The 25,780-nt window shown below is 46.1% G+C and overlaps 2 protein-coding genes across 4 annotated transcripts in view; both read left to right on the top strand.

Annotated features, from left to right (window-relative positions):
• JAML (junction adhesion molecule like) overlaps positions 1 to 2,670 on the top strand; it is a 31,697-nt gene extending 29,027 nt beyond the window's left edge. For both annotated transcript variants that reach the window (XM_037147232.2, XM_037147233.2), the window contains exons 9-10: positions 399 to 485; positions 2,182 to 2,670. In XM_037147232.2, coding sequence (XP_037003127.2) covers positions 399 to 485; positions 2,182 to 2,274 — 180 coding nt within the window. In that variant the 3' untranslated portion in view covers positions 2,275 to 2,670. The remainder of the gene's footprint in view (positions 1 to 398; positions 486 to 2,181) is intronic.
• Positions 2,671 to 2,770: 100 nt separating this feature from the next.
• On the top strand, positions 2,771 to 25,470 carry SCN2B (sodium voltage-gated channel beta subunit 2). Of its 2 annotated transcripts, none has more exons than XM_037147332.2 (4): positions 2,771 to 12,829; positions 20,204 to 20,370; positions 20,676 to 20,886; positions 21,609 to 25,470. In XM_037147332.2, the coding sequence occupies exons 1-4, from the start codon at positions 12,760 to 12,762 to the stop codon at positions 21,806 to 21,808; spliced, it is 648 nt and encodes a 215-aa protein (XP_037003227.1). In that variant the 5' UTR covers positions 2,771 to 12,759; the 3' UTR covers positions 21,809 to 25,470. The 2 variants fall into 2 exon arrangements, with proteins under 2 accessions (XP_037003227.1, XP_037003228.1); XM_037147333.2 differs by lacking the exon at positions 2,771 to 12,829 and adding an exon at positions 12,836 to 12,978.
• Positions 25,471 to 25,780: the final 310 nt, after the last annotated feature.

Below are 25,780 nucleotides of genomic sequence, written 5' to 3'. Positions count from 1 at the left end.
CTGAAAGAGTTGACAACAAATTAGCTGCTGATTAATGCCAGCCATCCTGCTATGACTCTAATTAGTAGATAAAGTAGATATAATTTGTCAAGATAAGGATGCTGCTGCTGTTCCTGCGGCTACCCAAACACCCGTCAAACAAAGACTTGTGTGGCTTTTGAAGCAAAGAATTTGGTTCTTAAGATAAAGTGCTCTTTGCTGACAAGTTAATTTCCTTAATTTTGTGGAACACTGAGGACTGAATTACTGTTATTGTTGATAATTCTGTGGCTTTCAGTATCTCCCTGAACCTGCCAGTTTTGGTGGCTGATGCCTTGTGAATAGTAGCAAATGGCCTTTTCTCTGTCATAGAAGATCTGCTGATTTTTAGGAACATTTATACCATTTTTCCCCTCTAGAACCATGTTTATTCCTCAATAACTACACGGGAGGTGTTGGAGGAAGAAAAACCAAGTGAGAAATCAGAGGCCACCTATATGACGATGGTGAGGATGATTCTGGGCCCACCTGAGCCAGGTGTCTGGAGGTGGGAGGACCTGGGAAGGATGTGGCAGCCTCTTGGGAGTGTATGTGGTTAGGTCGCTTTGGGAGGTAACTGCTGAAGGCAGAGATTTTTCTAAGTGGTGAAAAAGTCAGAAGCTGAAATTTGGCTGGATACAAGAGTAATTCTCAAATTGCCTTCCTGCCCAACTCAAGTATCATGGGGAATTAAGGCTAGAGGTGATTGATTTTAGTAGTGAAAGGGGAACCTTTACTGGGGGGGGGGGGTAGGCAAAGGCCTCTGCCTCATCGGTAGAACCTACTAAAGAGGGTACCCTAGATCCTTACATCCTTTCTTAGGTTAAATACAACCTAATAAAGAGGATGCTATAGACCTTTGGTTAAGCACTGTGTTGCAAGGGATTGTTTTCTATCAAAAGGTCCCTTCCAACTTAGATTTTTTAATTCTGTGACTTATGCATAGACATACTCCAACTGCTAGGAATGCTGCATGCAAAATTCCATATAATAATGTGGGGTCTGATTTCTTCTTTCTCTTTGCTCAATTCCCCGTGGAAGTACAGCACCTAGAAAAGGCACCTGGAGTGTAGAGAGCAGGGGTAAGGACAAAAGAAGTGAGCTGGCAAGGGATACCATGCTATTTGTAGACTATAGGCACCAGGCCTTGAAGAGTGCAGTGTTCTGCTGGGTTCAGGAAGGCCAGCCTCCTGTGTTTGTAGGGGCAGGCGATGGCTTGTGTTTGTTCCTGTTGAACCAGCAGTGAGGACACATGACTCCCTGGTGATGCAGCAGAGAAGGGTTCTGCCAGGGAAGTGTAAGGTCAGAGACCTGGCCTGGTTCCACCAAGTGAAACAGTACATCCACTCTGAAGTTGTAGTTGAATATAGTCATCCCCCCACCCCATCCCTCTCCCATTATTGCCATGTGATGCTACAGTAACTTCCAGGCCTCTTCCTGACAGAGACCTGCTGACACAGCTGCCTTGTGGCTACTGCTGAGTGTTTACCCACCTGGGTGATACTGTTGGCAGAAAAACAGTACCCTCCCCATGTTCAGTGCTAGGTGCTTATGATATAAATTGCAGAAAATGGCACCTCTGTCCTCTTGAAATGGATCCAATAAAGCAAGTGCAGTGAGAGGCCAGGGCCACGAACTCAAAGGCCTTCTGGGCCTGGTCAAGTTATTTTAAAACACTATGTATCAAATTAATAAGCCTGTGGGTGAATTCTGGCCTGCAGGCTACTTGTTTTAGACCTCAGGTGTAGAGGTGTTATCTGATAGGGAGCAGGGGTAGCATACAATCTTTGATTTTTTTTTTCCTGGAATTGATTAAGTTCACTTAAATGAAGAGGCACCATGCTGTGTCCCCTTTCTTTGTACAGCACAGTGGCCAAGATCACAAGCTTTGGAGTTGGACAGACCCAGGTTTAAATCCTGACTCTGAATTAGAAGCTAGATGAACGTGGGTAGGTAGTTTAGTCTCTCTGAGTCTCAGTTTTCTCATCCTTAAAAGTGGGAATGATAATACCTACCTCTCAGGTACTGAGGATCAAAAGAGATGGTACACATGAAATTGAGAATTGGGCCCATAGATGCAAAGAGCTCAATAGGTGATAACTATTATGATTTAAATACCTTTTACAAATGTTCTTTGTGTTTATTCCTTCCCTTTTGCTGCAGCACCCAGTTTGGCCTTCTCTGAGGTCAGCACCAAATAACCCACTTGACAAAATGTCAGCTGGGGGAATGCCAAAACCAGAGCAAGCCTTTTAAGAAGAAATGAGAGTTCCCTTCATCTTTAGGAGTGGCAAAGTCCCTCCTCTGTGTGCCCTGAGTCACCGCACCAGTTGTTACAGACCCCCCACCCTCCCAGTTGTCCTCCTGCCTCACCTGTTGGTCAAGGGCTGAAGATAGAGGGCTTGCAGCCTGGCAGAAAGATGGGACAACTCTGGAGGAATAGGCCCCAATGAGAGGAGCATGGACTTGACCCTCTGCAGTGGGACACTGGCTGAGCCGCCGTAGTAGTGTCAAGCATGCCATCTGATCACACCCTCAGCTTGAACAGCATTCTTTGTGGATGAGTTACTGGGAAGAATCACAGAAATGAAAATCAACCTAAATGATTCCTTTGGCACATCATCCCTGAATAAATGTGGTTTGTGGAAATCATCCTGTTTTTATACACTGGCTGAGGGGTGAGCCGTGTGTTGGTCAGGAACTTATCCTCGAAGAGCTGAAGGGACTGGAGGAATGCCACACTGTGACCTAACCTGTTGGGAAATGTTTCGGGCCCTGGGGAAGTTTTGGGGGGTTGGAAGTGGGGTATGAATACATTCTAGCATTTAACCCAGTGCTTCTTAGTTCTGGCTGGGTATCAGAATGGCTGGCAACTCTGCTGAGGTATACCAGAGGCATCCTGGAATTCCTGGGTGGAGCTTGGGCATTTGTCTTTTTCAGAAGTTATACTCATGGATTGCCAAAGTGGATAGCCATTGATTTAATTCTTGGTCTGAAATGCGAAGTTCCTATACTTTTGGTTACTATTTTCAGGTGTAATAGGGTTAGTTTTTAAAAAATTCTTTGGTTCTGTGCTCCTGTTTCTAGCCTGGGTTCAGCTCACTTCTCCTCTCCTTGACTACTGTAGGCCTTTCCTCATCCTCTATAGCCTGTCCTTCCCATTTCGCTGCTCAGCACAGGATAAAGAGGGCTTTCATGGTTCTCTCATTTATGACACAATTTCTTTTTAAATTATGTTTTATGGATTATGCTATTATCCTGATTTTTCCCCCTTTGCACCCCCCCACCCAGTACCTCCTGCTCCCTCAAGCAGTCCCCCCACCATTGTTCATATCCATGGGTCATACATTTAAGTTCTTTGGCTACTGCATTTCCTATACTGTACTTTACATCCCCATGGCTGTTCTTTAACTACCTATTTGTGCTTCTTAATTCTGTCACCTCTTCACCCATTCCCCCACATTCCCCTTCCATCTGGCAACATCAAAATGCTCTCCATATCCTTGATTCTGTCTCTGTTCTTGTTTGCTTAGTGTGTGTTTTAGATTCAAAATTGTTAATAGATATGTATTTTTTGCCATTTTATTTTTCATAGTTTTTATTATTATTATTTTATTGTTGTTCAGTTACAGTTGTCTGCATTTACCCTTCACCATATTGTTCATAGTTTCGATCCTTTTCTTCAATAAGTCCCTTTAACGTTTCATATAATAGTGGTTTCGTGATAATGAACTCTTCTAGTTTTTTCTTATCTGGGAAGCTCTTTATCTGTCCTTCCATTCCAATGATAGCTTTGCTGGGTAGAGCAATCTTGTTTGTAGGTCCCTGCTTTTCATGACTGAATATTTCTTGCCAGTCTCTCCTAGACTGCAAAGTTTGTTTTGATAAATAAACTGACAGGCTTATGGAAATTCCCCTGTAGGTAGCTAACTGCTTTTCTCTTGCTGCTTTTAAGATTCTCTCTTTATCTTTAGCCTTTGACATTTTAATTATGATATGTCTTGGAGAGGGCCTCTTTGTGTCCATCTTGTTTTGGACTCCCTGTGCTACCTGGACTTGCATGTCCATTTCCTGCCCAAATTAAGGGAGTTTTCTTCAATTATTTTTTTCAAATAGATTTCTTGCTCTCTTTCTCCTTCTTGGCACCTATATGATGTGAATGTTGGACCTCTTGAAGTTGTCCCAGAGGCTGCTTATAGTATCCTCAATTTTTTGTATTCTTTTTTCTTCTGATTGGTTATTTTTTTCTTCCTTATGTTCCAAATCATTGCTTTGATTCTTGGCTTCATCCACTCTACTGTTGTTTCCCTGTAAGTTGTTCTTTATTTCAATTAGTGTATCCTTTGTTTCTGACTGGATCTCTTTTATGCTGTTGAGGTTCTCACTAAGTTCCTTGAGCATCCTTATAAACAGTGTTTTGAACTCTGTATCTAACAGATTGCTTATCTCCATTTTGTCTAGCTCTTTTTCTAGAGTTTTGATCTGTTCTTTCATTTGGGTCATGTTTTTTCTGTCCCCTCATTTGGGCAGCCTCCTTGTGTTTGTTTCTATGTATTAGGTACAGATGCTCTGATTCTGTGCCTTTTTAAAAAGATTTTATTCAGTTAATTTTAGAGAGAGGGAGGAAGGGAGGAAGAGAAACATCAGTGTGTGAGAGATATGTTGAATAGTTGCCTCTCACATGCCCTCAACTGGGGGCCTGGTCTGCAACCCAGGCATGTGCTGTGACTGGGAATTGAACCAGTGATGTTTCATTTCTCAGGCTGGCACTCAATCTAATGAGTCACACCAGCAGGGGCTGACTCTATGTCTTGGTAGGGTGGCCTAATGTAGTAGGTGTCCTGTAGTGTCCAGTAGCACAACCTCCCCTAGCACCCGAGCTGGGTACTTGAGGTGTGCCCTTCATGTTAGCTGAGTACACCTCCTCTTGTAGTTGAATGTTGGTTGCTGTTGGGAGATCAATGGGAGGGATTTACCCAGGCCAGTCAGCTGCAAGGATTAGCTGTGACCACTGACCACCATGGAGGTGCCCTCCATGGAGGATGAGCTGTGCAGCGGCAGGGTGGTGGTACCACAATGTGGTCTGTAGCTGACCACTGTGTGTACTGGCCCTGGGGTTTCCTGGGTGGGGCAGGCCAAGGTCAGCCCCCACCTATATTTTGCCCAGAGCTACCCTGCCTGAGCTGTAAAGCAATCTGAGATGGCTGCTACTTGTGCTGGGCTTGGAGATTTCCAGGCAGAGACAAGCTGTGACTATCCTGGCTGCTACTAGTGCCAGGCCTGGGGGCTCACTGAGGCCTGCTGTTGCTTATTTGATAGGAATAAGGAATTTGTGAAGCATGAGCCAAAATCAGCCATTCATATGGAAAAGCAGCTTGGGTAGGCCCATAAATTGGATAGGGTAGAGTCTCTGGTGATCTCCAAAGTTGGGCCAAACAGTGTTAGCCAGGTTGATGGAATTCCAGATATGGCACCAGCTTACTGGCTCTGGCTCTGTGTGGGGAGGGCTTATAAAAGTGGCAATGGCCTCTGTTCACCTTGATGCCAGATACTTCGGTTTCTCTGTGGTGCCTCTCAAGCTGCTGTCCTGGTGCTAGAGCTCAGAAGGAATGAGTCTGAGTAGATGAGTCTGTATTTTGGTTCTTTAAAAGGATCTGTTTGGGTTTCTTCCACAACTGAGTCCCTGCTGTTTTTTTGCAGCCAGATGTTGTGGGGACTCATCTTCCTGGCACTGGAAACCTGGGCTATGGGGCCTGGTGTGAGGCTGGGATTCCTCATTCCTGACATACCCCTCCTGAATTTTTATCTATCACATGTGGGTGAGGGATGAGCCTGTTCCGTATCACGCTTCTCCTACCAGTCTGGTGGATGTGATTTCTTTAATTCCTTCACTGTCAAACTTCCATTCAACTTGATTTCTGACAGTTCTGAGTGATGGTTGTTCTACATTTTAGTGGTAACTTTGATGTGGTTATGAAGAGGCAAGCTACATCTGCCTACACCACCATCTTGACCGGAAGTCCCAAGTTCTGATAGTGATTTCTGATATAATTCCAAGTAGAGCTACATTTTTTAAAGATTCGTCTACCTCTCTAAACATTAGCACCTTCTCCTAAAACACCCATTATTAACTCTTTCTCTTTACCAACTGGTCTTGGGTCTTTGCTTAGAGGCCTGGGGCCTCTTTTTGTTCTTCAGCCACAGCTAAGTCATTAAATATTTCCTTCTTACCTTTTAGCTCTAAATAAGGAATATGTCAGTTATTCACAATATGTGTATTGAAGGCAATATTCTGTCTAAGACACACAAGAGAGGGGACACATAATGACATGAGGAAGTGGTTTCATTTCTGGGCTATTAAGTAACATGCTGTCCTTGGCTGAGTGGCCTTTTTCCACTTCCTCAAATATTGTATGCATTGGATGAGGACCTTCAGGATATAGAATTAGCTGGGTGGATGGCAGTTTCATATCTGTCGTTCTGGCTAGAAGAGAATAAGGGATAACAGCTGGAGGGTGGGCTGAGAGCTTATTCACACCCTCCTGCAGAGGGCATTTTGATCATAGAAGTGTGGGCACACCCAGAGTTTGACTTGCCCACATTTAAATTTGATTCAAGGCTTGGCTCCCATTCTGTGTTCAGCAGTTGTAACTGAGGAGGAAGAAAAGGAAGCCCACTTTTCTTCCCCTATCCTTCCTCCCGATGAACCTTCCTCTTGTACACAGGTTGAGAGTGGAAGCCCACAGCTGTCAAATACTAATTTTGCCTAAAACCAAAACAACGCTGCTGGTGCCATGAAAAAGATCTGTATGCCCTTCTCCTAGGGATGATTATCGGTTACATTCAGGAACATAGAAGCTTATGGAATGGGCTTCATGGTCAAACAGGCCTGGTTCAAATCCTGGCTCTGTTCTCTTGTTCAGTATTGCAATATTTACTTCAATTCTTTGAGGCTTTTCCCCCTACATATGAAGTAGATACTCATAGGAATTTTTGGGAGGACCAAATTAGGTCATTTAGGGACTAGTGCCTGGCCTAAGCCCTCCATCCCCTTTCAATGTATTTTCCTCAGTTGGATTTGGTGATTCAGTCCACATCTCATTAAATTTTTATTCTATGTGCAGGAAACCTTTTAGCCCCAAACACCCGAGTCCCTTTTACCCTCCAAAGAGTGTTGGGAAGCTGAGCTTAGGGGAGAGCTTTGCATAACTCTGAGGGATGACATTCTGAAGGACAGAAAAGCTGCTGGAGATGGAGAAAGCTAAAGCGCCTTGGAGTACATCCTTTAGCAAGCAGCTTCATTACATGAATTTGCCATATTTTAAGTCCTCAGAACACCAGATGCCCTCATATTCACAGGTGTCCAGAAGCATTCAGACTTGTGCCAATGGAAAGCAGCCTTAGGGTGGAGGCAGTGGGGCCACCTATGAATAATGAAGAATCTAGTAGCATCAGAGTTTGGCTATTGGAATTGAAAACAGTTCAGTCTCTCTACTGAGGACCTATAAAAGATGTGTCTTCTTTAAAAGGCTGCAGCTTTCCACCAGCCCTTCAGTCTTTTGTTCCTCACTGCCACCTGACTCTTTTTCTCCTTTTGCCTGGTCAGTATGCTTACATGTCTACATTGGCATTTTTAAAAAATAAAACACACTGTGTTTTGCAGGGGTCATACTGCCACTGAATTAGCTCAGTTATATAGAGCCAAAGAATGTTAGGTTGCAAGTTTTAGCCCAGCACAGACCAGTTATCTGCTTACTAAGGAGAAACAAAATTTCCCAGGACTTCTGTCTGTCCTGACCAGTTTGGTTTGCAAATGTGGTCTGGTCTTCCTCAAGGGAGATCAAGCAATCCATTACCACTTCTGTAAACTCAGCTGTCAAAACATCTTTTTTTTTTTTTTTATAAAAAAAAAAATAAAGGTACTCAGAGCTTTCTCGGAAAGCTAAGACCTTTGTGGTGAGAGCAATAGTGATTTGCCTGTCCCAGAACTTTCAAAGCACCTGCCTGAACTCCACATTGTGTGTTCGTGGCCTTCAGAGTTCAGGTACCATCTTGTTTAGCCATCCACACCTTCCTTTTTTTTTTCATGAGAGGAATCTTCTGCTACATACACCTTTGTCTTTCCTACTTCTGAGCCTTTGCTCTTGGTGTTCCTCTTCCTGTAATCCCCTTTCCCTTCTTGCCTGCCCAAATCAATATTCCTTCACAGTGCTGCTTACATCCTGCCTTAGTAATCTTCCATTTCTCGTGTCTTCCTAGATGTCTATATACTTATCAGATTTTATATTCTGATGTTCTCTAGTTATTTTATCAGTGTGAGGTTTTAATTTCTTCCAGAGCTCCTAAGCTCTTAGAGATCCTTCTTTAGGTCTTCTCTGTGAGCTTTGCAGCATCTCACCGCATGTGGGAAAAAATCTATTGTTGAATAAAGTTCCTGGGAAGTGGAGTGGAACAACATGTGCTGCTTGGACCCAGTCCCAGTTTGACTCCTGTGTGTAAGGTCAGGCTAATGGAGGTCCTGCCCTTTTTCTGGTTGTAAAACTGACATTCATTCACTGTTCTTAAAGAGCTATAGTCTAGTTGGGGAGGTAGGAAGTGTAAACAAAAATGACTACTCTCTAGCACTTGTTAACATGGAAACCTAAGAAATACAAACTATACTTTTGTTCCCATCCCTCAGTAAATGGGATTGTTCTCATCATGCTGTATTAAGAGTGTATACATTTGTCTCTCTATCTAGAATGTGAGCTCTCAAAGGGTGAATTGTGTCTCATTCATTTCTGAGTCTCCAGTTTCTTGCTTAGTATCTGGCACATATGGGGCATTAAATAGATATTTGAGTTTGTTGAACGTGGGAATTGATGTGCAAATGAGGGAATGTACCCAGTGTCACAGGAGCAAAGAGAGAAGAGGTATGTAGAATATAAGAAGTTGGTGATGTTGTAGGAGATTTCTGAAGAATAGGAGCTTGCTGAGCAAAAAAGAGAGGAAGGGCGTTCCTGAAAAAGGGAACTGCAAAGGCAGACAACTGTGGCATCCACCAACGCGAGCAACAAATGGTCGGAAGCTTTCAGGAGTTTGAGATGGAACTTTATTGGCCAAAGCTTTACCTGCGCAGGGGCGAACTCTCGAGGTGTCCGGAGACACAGTGCCCAGAGGGTGGCAAATGAGAGTCGCGCCTGGCGCTTACAGCCTAGGGTTTTTATTGGGGTAAGCAAGCAAGCAAGCCAGCAAGCAAATACAGAAGCAGACGTAGCTGTTAGCAATTGGCTATCTCGAGAGAACACACATGGCTATGCTCTCTGCTTGCAACAATGGATACTTTTCTGCAAAGACAAGGTCATGCAAAGACAAGGTCATGCACAGGCCATTTATCTTGTTCAGCACTCTTTGTACTTTCTGTACTTTCTATCTTCCTAGCTGAGTCGGTCTGGAGCCTGCCTTGAGTTCCTCTTGGCTACTTTTATCTAATTCCGGGCCTAACACAACAAGGTGTGAAGTCCTGTGTGGGGTAAGAGAAACCTCACCTGCTATGGAATGGCTGGAGATAGGAATGGGACAGAGAAGAAAGGGGAGTGAAAATGGATCCCTATCTGGTTACTCCTGAGCAGGCTGCCAGGTATTCTGCAAATGACCTGAGGCCAGCACTTAATCCTAAACTTGCTCCTGCCTACTAGTCCCTTTTCACTAACATCCCCTCTCCCAAACCTGGCCCCTTGTTCATGGGATGCAAACCTTTTAATATTAGTTGAAGGCAATACTTCCCAAACTTTAATTTCTCAAGAATCACTGGAGATCTTGTTGAAAATGAAGATTCTGATTTCTTGGGTCTGAAGTGGGACCTGTGACTGTGTTTCTGAGAAACTTCCAGGTGATGTTGATGATACTGATCTGAAGACCACACTTTGAGAAGTGAGGCTTTAGGCAAATATGACCAGGGAGTTTTTCTGTGGCTCCAACCAGGCCAAAGGCCAAGGAAACTATCTTCCTTTGGATTATTTGTTCTCCTAGCAGGACAGGTAACCATTACCTAGTAAAATGTGCAGGGATGAATGGTACTTGGTAGAAATGCCAAAAATAGGGCTTCACTCTCCAAATAGCCTATTTTTGACATTGGTGTTTTCATTCTGCAAAATAAATCTTTGGACTTCTGCTTCCCAGGTTTTTATTAGCTCCCAGGGAAGACTTACTTTTTTGGATGAAATGGGCATCTGCAGGCCCAAGTGAGCCATGGGGAGGTCCTGGGGAAACTCTCCTCTTGCTTCACACTGTGAGGGTGCCTCACCCCTGATTTGGTATCTTCTCAGCTTTCTGTGTAAGAGCTATATACCTGTTTCTCTTAGTCAAATACTGAATAGAAACAGAGAAACTTCTGGATCTATTTCTTATCTCAGATGTCCCCAGACAGAAATTTCTGGACTCAGTGTGAGACCAAGTGGGCTAGATAAGTGGCTTCCCTGGGTCTCACAGGCATCCTCAGCGGCATTAGGAAAAAGGAGCAGGCCGGCTACATCAAACCAAAACTCTCTGGCTGACATGTGCCTGCGGCAGCCTGGGTGGCTGTACCGCAGCCTGGGACCCATCTTGAGAATCTGGAGCAGGAGTTGAGGCCCTGATTGTGTCTGTCTGCCCTCCTCCAGGCTCACTTGAGCACTGGCCACTGCTGACCAGTGGGCCTAAGGGCAGCAGGAAGGAGCCTGGCTGTGGCACTTGAGAATACTTTTCTCTTTCCCTGATTTTCATTCCTGTGGACTATGCATCTTATGGATGAGCCAGCCACAGCCAGACTCTAGCGAATTGACAGAGGTCTTTTGGGGATAGAGTCTGGGCAAGATCCAGGCATGATCTTGCCAGGCAAGAACCACCTCTGATGTGGTGGGGAACCATAGCCATCCTCTTACCAAAATCTGGCCCACTTCACTCCTCCCCAGCCTAGAACAGCTGCAGTGGCCTAGGCTGGGTTTCATTACTTTCATCATGATGTCTACTTGCTACTGTTCCCTCTTCAGATTCACTCATCCATTCAAGGGTGTCCCTCTGCAGCTAGGCATCACCTGTTTACTGAGTGTCTGCTCTGATCTGAGCACTGAGCTGGCATCCCATTTTTTCCCTCCATGTCCTGCCCTTGGCACCTTCTTTTATATCAGAGGCAGAGACCCCTTGCTTATATATTCCATTCTTCTCCTCCATGTGTGATAGGCCACATGGAATACTGGAAATACCCAGTGTTTCACACAGACTCAGTTTGAATGCTGTCTCTGAATCTGCTCTTAACTATAATATATATGTAAAATTGGGTGGTTAAGCCCTGTCAGCCTGTTTATTCATTTGCAATAAAAAGAAGAGGAAGAAGAAGGAGGAGAAGAAAGAAGAAGAGGAGGAGGAAGAAGAAAAATTGTAGTAGTAGTAGTAGTAGTAGTAGTAGTAGTAAGGGCAGGGGGAGGAGGAGAAGAAATCACCTATCCTAGGATTACAAGTTGAGGAATCACTTGTGAGGTGTTTGTAGCAGAGTTAATGCTCAAAAATATTAGTTGCAACCTCTTTGGTGCATCAGTGGCCCATTGAAAATGCATGTGATTGCTGCATGAAAACCTGTGTTCTACTTAAGTGCCTTCCAGGAAGAGTGGGGGTCACTTCTCTGCTTAGGGCTTCCTTGGCACTCAATCTCAAATTCTCCTATTTGTGATATTAGCCTATTTTTTCTTAAAAATTTCAAACATAACAGAAGAGAGAACTGAAATGAACTCTTTGCACCCATCACTAGTTTTAACAATCAATAACACCTACCTCCCCTAATTTTATTTTGTCCTAGAATATTTTAAAGCAAATTCTAGTCATCATGTCATTTCACCTATAAATACTCTGGTGTGTGTAATAGATAAAAATATTAAAGAACATAGCCACAATATTTTTATTACACCCAAAAAGATTAATAACTTTTCATTAATATAACACCTAGTCCATGTTTATTTTTTCCAATTGTCTCAAAAATGTCTTTTTACTGTTGATTTGATTCCCATTAGATTCGATTTTGAGATCTCTTAGGTATTTTTTTTTTACACTGGCTTGCTTTAACGTATTATGTTCTCAGTGAAAATACTAGAAAATTGAGGAAGTCCTTACTTCCTGAAAGTCTCCTGACTCTCTTTCCTGAACTCTTTCCAAATAACATAAAAACAAGCACCCCCTTTTGGGGTGTTTTTAAATGACAAAAAGAGTCCCCTCACCCTTACAGCAGCTTCAAAATCAATTGGTTTCTTTAACAGCTTTCAAAATCCAACAGTGATTGAAGTTAAGAAGAAAGAGGGGGAGGGGCTGGAATGGGAGTAAAAGACACAATACTGTAGTTGAAAAATAATTAAATAAAAAAAAGAAAAAAAGATAGGATTTGCTTTAGTTCTTGTTTTAGAGGGTAAAAATTTCTGGGCATCCTTCTTTTCAGAAACACTTTTTATGCCCTCCCACCTGCTGTTTGAAATCCAACAACCACAAAATTTACTGTATCTTTCCCCCACCCCCCTTTTTTTCTCTCTCTTCCTCACACACTCCCTCTTTCTTTTTAGCTGCAACATACAGACCGGCCATGTTAGAGAGATGAAAATAAAGCTTCCTTAATGTTGTATGTGTCTTTGAAGTACATCCGTGCATTTTTTTTTAGCACCTAACAATTCCTCCCTTGTATCCCTCAGCCCCTCATTATCACCCTCTCCCATATCTTGATTAACATCTCAGTCTCTGAAAATGCACAAAGATGCCCGGCTACCTCGCCCTGCTTTCAGCCTCACTGGGCTCAGTCTCTTTCTCTCTTTGGGTAAGTTACACTGCGCATCTGCATGCTTCTGAGGGTCCAGAAGGGCAGCCATGACTGGAAGAGGATGGGGATAGGGGCAGGAAAGATGTGGCTGGAGCTTCTCTTTGGTGTCCTTGGGAGGAAAGGTGCCTGAACTTGGGAAGATAATGGTAGGGACTACATGATGCTGGGACTGCTTGGTCACAGAAATGCTCAGTGTTGACAGGAATGACAGTTGTAAGGGGAGCTGATTTTTGTTTGGATTGCCTTGAACTGGATGTGTGTGTGTGTGTGTGTGTGTGTGTGTTGAGGTTGCGGGGAGCAGGCACGTAGATCCATCCAGAGTCTCTTTATGGATTTTTTAAAATGCTGCTGCAAATGTGGGGTCCTGAGAATGCTCCTTTAAGGAGCTTCTTTTGTGAAACTTGATCCTTAGAATCTGGTGGATTTATGGTATTAGGAGACACTATGTGGGGTAGTTGGGGATGGAAAGTTGAATCTGGGTCTGGCTTCCTGGAAACCTGTTATCACTGATTTTTTTGCAATGTGTTGGGGAGTGGGTAGGAAGCTTGAGGAATGATCTCTGGATTGTGAGATTTATTGCTGCAGACACTGACAGAGAAGACACCTCTGGCTTGGGCCACATGGAGTGGGGGAAGGGTCAGGTGAAGAGATCCAGAAGAAAAAAAGGAAAAGGAAATCATAGGTCAGTGCGGCTATGGCCCTTTAAGACCATGACTCAGAAATGTCCAGCTCAGCCTTGCCTTGCAGACTGCCCTCTCAAGTGATTCAAATGTTAATTTCATATTTGACCATTCATGGATTTTTTTGGTGGATAGGTGGGCTAGAGAGTTATTTGCAAGACTGCTTTATAGGTTGTTTCATTTTTGCTCCTAAACGTATTCATTGCTGGCGTAGCAGTTGACAGTGAAGTCCAAGGATTGTCAATAAAAATATTTCCCATCACAAAGTCTCTCTCTCTCTCTGATGTGCTGTGCTGCAGAGATTATTTGGCAAGAGTGCTAAACAGAGACAGTGTAAGCCCCTGGAAGCCTGCATGACAAGACTTATTAACTTTGCTGTTACTGGACATACTAACAAGACAGCTGGTATGTGTGGCAGGACAAAAGAGCACGAACCGTGGAATCTAATCTGGATTGGAGGCCACCTTTGTCATTTATTTTGTATCCATGGTCAAGTTACTCAAACCCTCTGAGCTTCAGTTCTTTTATGGGTAAACTGGAGAACACCTACTGTGTGGGTTTTTGTGAGTCTGGCATGTAAGTGGGTCAGGTGCTCAACAATAGGTTAGTAACCTTTATGAATGTAGTTCAGATGCCCAGGCACTGTACCACTTGTTTTGTCCTCACCATAGTCAGTAATTGTATGAGGTGGGTACTGTTATTATCCTCATGTTACAGGTGAAGAAACAGGTACAGAGAAGTTAAGTAACTTGCCCAATAAGGTCACATGATGAGTAAGTGAGCTGAGATTTGAATGACTGTTTGTCTGACTTCAGCAAGTTCTTAACTGTTGACCTCTACTGCTCCCAATGTTCAAGAAATGTTACTGCTCTATTAACCTAATTGATCAGAGAATCTCAATTACATGCAAAAAGTTGGGGATGGCGGACAGTGGACCTCCATCTGGAGTTAGGGGGAGCTTCCTGTGGGAGGGAGGCAGCCTTGTGAGAGCCTTATTTAAATGAAGGGGGCTTGGTAACCAGGAGGAAGATGTGACTTAGGGAAAGATGGATTCTGGGAAGAGGACAATAGGGCACGGGGGCTGTGACATAGTGATGGGAGGAAGCTGAAGCCTTTGCATATGTGGGTGAGGAGAGGATGCAGGCAGGGAAACACTGAACATGAATTGATTGGTGCTGTGGTAAGGCTCACCCTGGCACTCCAAGGCTGAGGGCTGAGGTGGACAATGGCACTTTGGGGGTTGTAGTAGCATCGGTCCTCAAGATGGAGGGATGCTATAAGTGACAAGGGAGGATACTGTCAGGGACTGAATTGGCGAAGATGATTACACAGCTGGTAAAGGGGAAAAGCTGGGCAATCTGCTGTACATACGACAAAAGCATGAGAGACTAGTTTTTAGCTAGAAACAATCCAAATGCTTGGGCTGTTCCAGAGTTTTTCTCAAGACCATTGGCTCTGTGGTCATTGGCTTGGATACCAAAGTCTGGGTTATGTTGGGCAAGGCCTAAAAGTCGAGTCTGGTCCTCACTCAGGCTCACTGAACATATCTGCTGTTGGGACCCAGACACAGTGGGGTGGGGGCAATGCCTTTCCTTTCTTCTACAGACTTCTACTGAGTGTCATATATTGTTCTGGGTCCAGGGATACCAGGATGAATAGGAATTAGTTCCTCAGAGCCTTGGGAGAGATGCAGGCACATAAACAAAGAATAGTAACCCAGCATTGAATATGCTGTGATTATGATGATGATAATGATAATAATAATAATAATAATGGCTAACTTTTGTCCTGGACTGACTATGTGCCAGGCACTGCTGTGAACTTTATACACTAGTAAGTTATTTAATCCTCACAACAGCCTAAAGATGGAGGTCCTATTGTTGTCCCCCATTTCATAGGTGTGGAAACTGTGGTGCTGGGAGGTTAACTATGTTGCCTAAGATCATATCAGGGCACTAAGAGCCCCGGTCTAGGCCACTGTACCATTCTGACTCCCAGTCATATGGAATAGGTAGAACCGAGCTGGGGAGAGGACATAGGCACTGGGAGGCTGTCAGGTGATACTTTATGAACTGGCATCTGCAGTATAATTGGGAGGACCCCAGGAGGAGAAGGGTGAACTAGCTTCCCAACTTGAGGCAAAAACGTGTTACATTGTCAAAAAAGGAACAGCGAGAGAGGGTGGTGTTTTCAGGAAAGTAAGAACTCTGGGGTCACTGGAGTGGAGGAAGCACTGAGGGTTGGAAACTGGCAGGACAGGACACGAGCATGGAGTTTGGTCCCAGAGTGCAAAGGGTTTGGAAGCCGCATGCCAAATCCTGGACTTGATCCTGAGAGCAACAGGAAGCCAGTGGAGGTTTGGGGTGAATTTCTGTCATGGCTGCACAGGAGTGGACTGGGCCTTGAGGGAAGCCTGGGGTAGGTCTGAGTGGTAAGGCAGTGCAGGGGACAGGGGCTTGGGGTGCACACTTGCCTGAGAGGCCAGGGTTGCCCCAGGAGGCAGTGTGGTCCAGAAGGTCTTAGACATAACCTCTGCTTAGACTCTCTCTTTTTTTTTAACTAAGCAGAAAGTAAACCTATTTCATAGTTTGGTACAGGGTTGGAAAGAGGAATGAGGAGAATTAGCTTCTAGTCTCTGCAGGAGATAGTGTTTGGCAAGAGATGAGCAAACTTTTGTGATTGCTACAAGGTGGACCAGTGAAAACAGTGGATGACAATGGGGCCTGAAGGGCCAGAGGAACATGGAGAAGCCTGGCACTAGTGCAGTTTGAAACTAAGATCAAAATCTACATCCTTATTGCTGATCCCTGTTGATCATCACTTCCTCTCCGTCAGTTGGAAGTCAAGAAATCCAGGCCCCAGATCTGGCTGGTGCCAAACAACCAGGAAGACTATGGGCTCCCCTTGTATGGAAGTTCCTTTAAACAGAAACATTCCCCTTTGTCAAGCCTGCCCAGAAGTGGTGGCTGGACCTACTGTGTACACAGCAGGAGATCTGATCCCAGGGACACCTTGAAAAACAATCACACCCTCCCTGCCAGCCTCAATCCCTCAACCTTCTGTCTAGAACCTGGCATCCTGGGTTTAAATCTTGCTTTCCCACTCAGCTAACTTGGGCTACTCATTTAACTGGTTTTTGCTTAATTTCCTCATTGGGAAGGTGGAGGTATAATAGTGTTGTGAGTATTAAACATGGTACCTATAGAGTGCTTAAACAGTGCCTATAATACATTAAGCACCTTGTTATTATTATATCCTTTTGTAGCCCTAGCTGTGGATTGGGTACTTTCCTGAAGCTGCAGAAATCATCAAGTGATCAAGATTTTGCTTATAGCCTCATTGGGATGGTTTACTTGTTTTTAATAAGGGCCTGGATGGGTGAAAGGCCTAAGGCTTCTGGCTTGAGTCTGAGATCCAGGTGAGATGTTATGGACTAGGAATCAGAAACATGGTTCTGGCCCCAGCTTGCCCCATACTCTGTGTATGTCTCTCTCTCTCAGGGCCTCAGGGTCTCACTTGGTAAGACAGTGGGGCTAGGTCTACAGTTCCTGAGGGTCCCTGCTCTGGCTTCCTCTGAATTTCCTTTACTCTGCAGTTGGGACTTGGCTGTGGACCTCTCTGACCCATAGAGAGCATGCATATTCCACCTAGTGTGCTTCCTGCAGGACCCCAGAGTCCTGGATTCTGGGGAAGGACCCCCGCATTGCACCTCTCTGTCTGTACCCACACCTGCCAGCCGTGAAAGGCCCGTTGCTCCCCATGTCGCTGACCACCTGTGCAGCAGGGTGCTGTCTCAGGGTTGAAGTTCTAATAGGAATGATATCGTGGGCTAGGACAAGACAGAGGCCGAGGATAGGTCAGCGAGATTTGCAGCTCCTATTTCCTGGTGTCACTTGGAGGCTCCTTTGGCTGGGGGCCCTGGGAAGGTAGCAGGCCCTCTCAAGGGAAAGTGCTAGAGAAGCAGAAAGTTCCTAGGAGATGAGGTAAGATCAGGACAAGGCCCCACCAGGTTCCTTCTCTGCAGATTTCTCTGCCTGTGCAGAGCGGTGGCAGCAGCAGGGGGGTGGAGGGGACACACACGCACACACACACCATTTTCTGCCTACCTCCTCCTTGCCTAGAGCTTTGCAAGGTGCTTTCATAATGGCTATGAATGTGGAGAGAGAACTGGGTTTTGTTCTTCTTGGTGGGTCTATTCACCCTCTCCAATTCCTACTTCCCTAATGAGCACTTTAGTGCATACCCGGGAGCCCTGGCCTTGCAGGTGGGTCTGCATGCCTATTCCTCCATCTAGGTGAGGGCTTCTTTGTTATGACTTCCAGGGCCAGAAGTTCAGAGTGTCTCCTGTTCTTAAGTCCTGCCTATTGGCCTGGCCACTCGTCCTAAGGGCCGGCCTGCACAGAAGGACTTGGTAGCTCCCCTTCCAGGCTGCAGTGGAGTGGGGCTCTGCAGCTTTGCACGACACAACAATTTGAAAGTGGAGTCCTGCAGGGGCCATGCTCTGAGGTGCCCTCTACCAGGAGACTGCCTCAGAGCCCTTCCTGTCTAGGTGAATGGGTCTTGAGAATTTAGGATGAATGCTCCCAATTGCTGAGCTCTTACCATCAGGCAGACTGCACTGTGCTTTATATATTTTGTCTTGTTTAATTATCATAACTACTCCAGGAGGTGGGGTCATCAGCTACATTCTGCAGAGGAGGGGACAGAGGCTTAGAGGGTGAAGGATCTTGCCCATGGTCTTGCAACTGATTGAAGGGAGAGCTGGGGTTGAACCCACATCTAATCAGATCTCTATGTGTATACTATTCCTGTAGAGACAAGAACAGCTTTTGCCTGGACAGCTTCCTAGTTGCCCCTGCTCCCAGTCCCTAGTGGTTCCCTGTATTCACTCTGAGAAATTAGATCTTGAGTCTGTGTTCGGGCCCGCAGACCCTGAACTTTGTCCCTGCCTGACTCTGGGACCTCAGGTCTCACCATATGCCATCTTGATCACTCTATTCCTTGTGCCTCAGACATGCAAAGCTCAGTGCAACCACTGGGACTTTCCTTTTGATATTCTACTGTCTTGGAACTTGAGTCCAAATTTCAAACAGCTCACTCCCTTACTTTAGCCAGGGGCCACCTGCATGTCGCCTGCTCAGAGCAATCTTCCCTGATTTCTAATACAAAACACCCCATCACCTTGCTTTATTTCTTACAACCCTTGCCATGTATCACTACCAAAAGTCACATTATTCTTTTATTTCCTTGTTAATTTCTATCCCCTCCCTAGAATACAAGCTCCATGTTGCAGCAACTCTGCCTGTCTGGTTCACAACAATATTCGCCAGGGCCTAGACTGAGAACATAGTAGGTAGTTTATAAATATTTGGTAAATGAGTGAAGGAATGATTGATGCTGAACATTACTGTTTGTCCTCTATAAATAAATTAATCTTTTGGGATGAAGCTTTAGCAATATCAGCAGAGAATCTTAGAATTAAGGCCAAGATTCAAGTAAGGCAAGTGAGGTGCCTGAGTACAAAATTTAAAGAGGTATTGCATGACCTTGAGAGTGGGTGTCCCCTTAAACTAGGGTGTCCAACTCATTTTCACCAGGGGCCACATCAGCCTTGCGGTTGCCTTCAAAGGGCCAAATGTAATTTCAAGTCCTTAACAGTTAAGGAGTAGTTGCATTTATACAGTCATAAAATTATTTTGGCCCTTTGCAGGCAACTGGGAGGCTGATGTGGCACCCTTCCCCCCTTGAAAATGAGTTGGACACCCCTGCCTTAGTTTGTGCTTCAAGCTTTCTGTCCTGTAGAGGGCACTGCAGCTTTAGCTTACTGCTTCACCCTAGCTAGACTCTGATCTGCTTAGAATGTCAGAGTGGGATGGGCCTTTCTCAGTCCCATACCCAGGTCTCCTACACTGGGTAGAATTCCACAGAAATCTGCTGTTCCCACCCTGTTACCCCTTCAGCCTGATCAGGTTGTTTGCTGCAGCATTTCCAGGCCTGACATCTCCAAAAGGACTCTTGTCCTTGTAGACCCATTGCTTGGTCACTTGGTCCCTTGGTCTCTTCTTCTGGGGCTCCTCTTCCCTCCCACTGCCTGTTTGCCCTCTTTCCTGCCTGATAGAAACCTGGGGATGGTAAAGAAGCTAGGCTGGGCACTGCTCTGGCCTTGGGGCATGGAGTGTGAGGCCTTCAGAGTCTCTGTTTGTCCTCAGTGCTCAATACTGCCTGCCCCATTGGAGATACTGCCCTTTCAGCTAGAAGAGCTTTGGCTCAGCAGAGATGTTTGGAAGTGGTGGAGAAGATGGGGGAAACTGAGGCCAGCTCAGTGAAAAATTTTTTCCAAGGTCTTTAGCCAGCAGGCAGCAGTGGCAGGACTGGAGCAGGATGGCTAGGGGGAAGGACTGCTCTATAATGGTCCTGGGAAAGTCTTGGGGCCATTATTCTGTCCCTGGCTTGACAGATAATTTGGTCTCTCTCTACCCCAGCCTTGCTCTCTTCCTATTTTACCCCCAGGGTCACACCAGTTACCCCTAATGAGCTTTGCCCACTCCACCCTTGACCCCTTGCTAATTTCAGCCATAAGGGATCCAGCCCTTAGCCATAGCTCTGCTCCACTTCTCACCAGATACAGCAGGCTTGCCTTTCCCTGGTCCTGTCAGCCAGAATACTCACCAGCTTGCGACTTTGTCTGCAGTGCCACCAGGGAGAAGCATGGAAGTCACAGTACCTACCACCCTCAATGTGCTCAATGGCTCTGATGCCCGCCTGGCCTGCACCTTCAACTCCTGCTACACAGTGAACCACAAACAGTTCTCCCTGAACTGGACTTACCAGGAGTGTAGTAACTGCTCTGAGGAGATGGTGAGTCCTGGGATATAGGTGGGGTTGGGGAAGGAGGCAGGAGCCCATGCGCCATGAAACCCATCTTTCCCACCACCTGCCCCTACACTGGACCAGGACCCTGTAGCACCTTGGTGGGCTGTTTGCTCCACAGGGCTTTAGCGTAAGGGATGTTGTCATGTTGGGTGGCCCTGGGAAGGGTGGTGGAGGTCTGAAGGTAACTATCTGTCTTCCAGGTAAAAGAGTGCATGGGAGGGGAGGCATCCCATTCTCCTTGCAACTCCTTGCTCATTCAGTCCCCCATCTTGTTCCTTGCCCACCTCTAGTTCCTCCAGTTTCGCATGAAGATCATTAATCTGAAGTTGGAGCGGTTCCGAGACCGAGTGGAGTTCTCGGGGAACCCTGGCAAATACGATGTGTCAGTGACACTGAAAAATGTGCGAATCGAGGATGAAGGCCTATATAACTGCTACATCATGAATCCACCCGACCGCCACCGTGGCCATGGCAGGATCCACCTGCAGGTCCTCATGGAAGGTGAGGGGCAGGCAGAGGGGAGCAGGGCTGCAGTGGCTGCAGTGCAGACCCCTGACTGCTCCTGGCCAGTGACTCTCCACAACTGTTCTCCAGTGGCATTAGCTCAGGGCTCCTTGGGAGAGGCTCTGTCTTCCTGAGCAGAGGGATCAACAGCTTGTGTTGGGTACAGAGCATCTATTTTCCTCCCTCCAGCCCTTAAAGACATGGGAACATGTCTCAGAGAGTCCTTAAAATGCTATCAATCATGATCACGATCTCAGGAATCATTATAGCAGTGTTCATTTATTGGGTGCTCACTGTGCTCAGTTATAGGACTAAACTCTATATGCATTATCATATTTCATCCTCATAAAACATTATGAGGGAGGTACTGTTATTTTACAAATGAGGAAACTGAGGCTTAGAAAGGATGTTATCTAAGATCACACAATTAGTAAGTAACAAAATCAGGACTCAGTTTTGGGTCTATTTGACCTCAAAATCCATGCTCTTAAATACTGCCTTATACTGCCCTCCCCTGAGGCTTTTGGGCACCCTGGGATTTTGGGGGTGGGGGACTTAGAGATAAACAGCCTGGGTTGATTTTTGGTTTTGCTCACAGTTCTTTCTAGAGGAGAGTAAAGCCAGGAGGACCCCCCACATACTGCAGGAGCAGGGAACAGTGGGCAGGTTCCCTTTTTCAGCCCTAGCGTTCAGTGGGTCTCTTTCTTTTCCCTCTCCAGAGCCCCCTGAGCGGGATTCCACAGTGGCAGTGATCGTGGGAGCCTCTGTGGGGGGGTTCCTGGCTGTGGTCATCTTGGTGCTGATGATAGTGAAGTGCGTGAGGAGGAAAAAAGAGCAGAAACTGAGCACGGATGACCTGAAGACAGAGGAGGAGGGCAAGACAGATGGTGAGGGCAATGCTGACGGTGGTGCCAAGTAACAGGCGGCTGGTCCTGTGGCCCCTCGTGCCCTGTTCTCCTCCCTGCGGCCCCCTTGTGCCCTGTCTTTCTCCCACTCCACCTTGTACAGTGTGCCCCTGCCTGCCCTCTCTGGTGTGCTTCTCTCGAATCAGGATCCCAGGGCCAACCTGGTGCCTCCTGAACCCCTCACTTCGTATTCCCCACCTTGCACCAAGAGTAACCCACCACTCTTTAATCTGAGAAAATTGCCATGGTGTATGGCATGTGTGGCCCCTGGGGGAGGGAGAAGTGAGTTCAAAACTACCAGTCCCCGAGAGAAGGCAGAAGGCATATGTGAGGGCCCCAGGGAGAAGGGGCCCAGTGTGAGGAGTAGCAGAGGAGAGGGTCAGCTGTCCAGCTTGCTCAGTGCACAGATGCATCTGGTAGCAGCTTCAGAGAAGACCCATGTGTGGGACATTGCTCTACTCCCAGCCCAGAGCAGCCTTTTCAGGCTGGGGGTAGCATCATGTTCATTCCTTTAACTTGGGGGTGGGGCATCTTAAAGGGACAACTGCGTATTTTCTGAGCATTGAAGGAAAGCCCAAACCAGAGGCAAATGGAGATGACCCTTGGTCCAGGGAGCTCTGCTTTCATCTTCTTCTCCATTGATGGCTGCTTCTCCAGAAGCCTGTGGTTTTCTGTTGGCTGGTGATGCCTTCAGATTTTTGGTGAGAGTGGTACTGAAGAGCTCAGCTGAGTCATGGTGGGCCATGCTGTCCAGGTCACTTTCCACCACAGCTGCCCCCCCAACAGGAGATAAATTTCCATCAGCCAAGGGACTGCTGGGGTGGGGCTCCGTTGTAAAATGAGTTTACTGCAGACTACCTTCTCCAACAGGATGACCACTGGCCTGGGTCAGGAGCAGCCAAGGTGCAGAGATGAGGAGGGGCTGGGTGCCACGGGCAGAGAACTTGATGCGCAGAGTGGGGGCCTCATTCGGAGCTTGTGTTCAGACTTTCCCAGTTACCCTCAGAAGTTTTTATCTGACTTCTGATTAGAGACCAGGGAAGGGAATGCCCTGAAGGAAGCATGAGGGGAGATTCTGTGGCCATGTCCCATCTAGAGCCATGTTACACCTTCCCCACCCCAACAACACCCTTGTGGAAAAGAAAGTAGCATTTGTGGGGATCCAACATTCACTGCCATTTTATTCACAATTTAGAGGGAATCTCAAGAGAGGGAGAGAAACTGATGATGTAAAGAATGCTACCTTGAGATCAACCAGCCAAGTCACTCATATTACAGATGGAGAAACTGAGGTTCAAACTGACAAAAATCAAGGGTCCTGTCATTTCTGACTCCTCAATCTCCAGTTTGAATTCACAGAGCCCTAGTTGTCCTTGTGGGAGGGGCCTCTATGGACTGGCAGGGAGGTGAGGTGAGGGAGGTATGCGCATCTCCCAGGAGCCCAGCCTCTCCAGGCTGTGACTGAGGCAGGGATGGAATGATGGCAATGAGGACAGAGCCATTGGCAAAGCCCCATCCCCTGCCCCAGGCTGAGCTTCTTCCCAGGAGCTCAGGTCCTGGCCAGGCTCAGGGAATCAGAGCTCAGGGCAGAAATGAGTCTGGGGGAAAGGGGTGGAGACAGGACAGTGACAGTCTCAGGAACCATTCTCTGCCTTTGCCAATTAGATGGTCAATTTGGGGAGTGAGCATATAGGACATTCAGTTTAATTCACATCCATTTATTGAGCATCTCCTATGTGCCAGGTACTGTGTTAGGTGCTGGGGATGCACACAAAGCCATAACAGAGTTGGAAACTGCCAGGTCAGCCCTGTGGGGACCAAGATTAATTTTTTTTTTTTGTGCATCTAGTTCTGTTTGCACAGTTACTACTTCCAGGGCTGGAATTGAGGAAGAAGGAAGAGATTTCAGAATCTGAGCCCTGGGAAGGAAGGAATGGGAGGAAAGGGGAAAGATACAACAGGAAAGAGGATGAGAAGCCAGGCATAGTGGAGGATGGCCATCCAGCCAGACAGCTCCTGGGTGGGGTGGGTCCAGCCCACCCTGAAATTCTGACTCTTCTGTTCAGTACCTAACTGCCAATCAACACACTGCCAGTGGGGGTCAGCTAAGCCACCAGAATGCCAGGGGCAAGCAGACATCACCTATCTTTCAAGCCAACCAGCAGAGAGGGCAGCGGTAGGTGTGGACAACTCATGCCAGCTGAAACCAAGGGTGTTTGTAATACACTTCAATAGTCTGCAGATAGCACTTTTTGGCAAACTAAGTACCCTTCTGGGACGAGTAAGGATCTATTCTAATGCTGGCTGGGGACCTTTCTTTTTCCAGCACTCGTAACGTTTAGGGCAATTATTTGTAAGATTCCCTAGGTTTATTCTAAAAAATGCTAACTCTCTGTAAAGTAGCCCAAGACTTCTGGGTTTCTTCTTTTCTCTGCCATGACTCAGTGGTGCAGTGGGGCCTAGGGAGGGCAAGTCCTCTCCATGGGCCTCAGGGGTCCAAGCAGATGAGAATGGGCCAGGAACCACCTGTGCCCAGATGCCCACCCTCATATGCACCTTTTTCTCAAGCCCCTTAGAATCTCCTCCAGAAGTCTCATAGAGCTGCCTCCCCCAGGGCAATGAGGTTGGGAACAAAATCAAACTTTTGTGAATAGAGGTGGGAAAACATGAGATGTTTCCACAGCTGCCAGCTCTCTACCTTGCTTTCTAGTTTATACCAGCAAGCTGTTTCTTTTTCTGCACTACTCTGAGTTCAAGCCCTACTCTGGCTGCATGTTGCCATTACTGCACTCTGCTGGGTCCAGTCTGCTGGTTTTCTCAACTGCCCCACCTCTGCTGCTCTCTCAGAACCCCCTATCTGTCTGTTCTCTTTAATCAAGGGTCATTGTAAAGAGAGGTGGGCTGGCCAACCCATGGAATTTAGCTTTTAAGAACAAAGCACAATTATTCAGGATTAAAATGCCTTGAGGTGCCTTGGAACTGGCTTTGGAAATTTCTGCCCCCTAGATAAGGACTAATCACATTTATTCCCAGTTAATACAAAGGAAAAGCTGATTGGATCCATATTTCTCCCTATTAATCTCCTTGGGGAGGTTGGGCTGGTAAGTATTTACAAAGTCATGTTAAGCAGATGGACAATTGAAAATATTGGCCAGGTCCAGTGGATAGTCCCAGGCCATGGGAATGGTGTGGTGCATTTGGAATGGGTGATAAATCAAGAAACTTTCCTTCCTACTTATGTCTTAAGGATAAACAGCCTGTGTCTCTTGCTGATGTCTTCCTTTATTAAAGCTTGCTGATGCATTTGTACACAGTCTATATATAGGTATAGGTATATTATATACATGGATATAAAACATCTCACTACACTCACCCCCAAAAATACATTGGGGAGGAAAACAATCATTTCTCAATGTTTTGAGTTGATTCACCAAAGTCAAATTATGGAATGTTTTTGTTGCTCTTTGTGCACTCGAGGAGACAACTCAACTACTTATGTACTCTCAAGGTTTTATGTACTATAGGGTGGTTGGAAGAGACGGTGGGAGACAAACTTAAATGGTCTCCTGTGGTCCAGTTGCTGGGATGTGTCTGCTTTTTTTGAGCAGAGTGGGATTTTTTTTTTTTTTTGCAATTTGTCTTCTCCATTGAATCTATTGCTATAATAAAGAGATTGTCTTCCCTGAACTTTCCTTGAGTGTGGCTTTTTTTCAGCATGCAGAGTGGAGTAAGTTAAGGCTTTGCCAGGATCCTGACCATTGGCACTCCTTTCCTGGTAAAACTTTATTGCCAGACCCTCACCAGGGATGAGGTTCTAGTCTACTCTTGTTGATGTGTTTCATCTCTTCCCCTTTGCCTTCCCAGAATCCTAGAAGACCCTCAGAAACACCTTGGGGACAGGGTGCTGAAAACTACTTCTCGAAGGGCTCTTGGTTATTTCTGGGATGATGACAATCTTTTAAGCCTCCTAGGGTTAACTATTACAC

The sequence above is a fragment of the Artibeus jamaicensis genome, unplaced genomic scaffold (assembly GCF_021234435.1).
Source record: "Artibeus jamaicensis isolate MK-2021 breed Jamaican fruit bat unplaced genomic scaffold, CSHL_Jam_final contig_196, whole genome shotgun sequence".
NCBI classification, from domain to species: Eukaryota; Metazoa; Chordata; class Mammalia; order Chiroptera; family Phyllostomidae; genus Artibeus; species Artibeus jamaicensis.
This window is presented reverse-complemented; position numbering and strand designations above follow the sequence as displayed.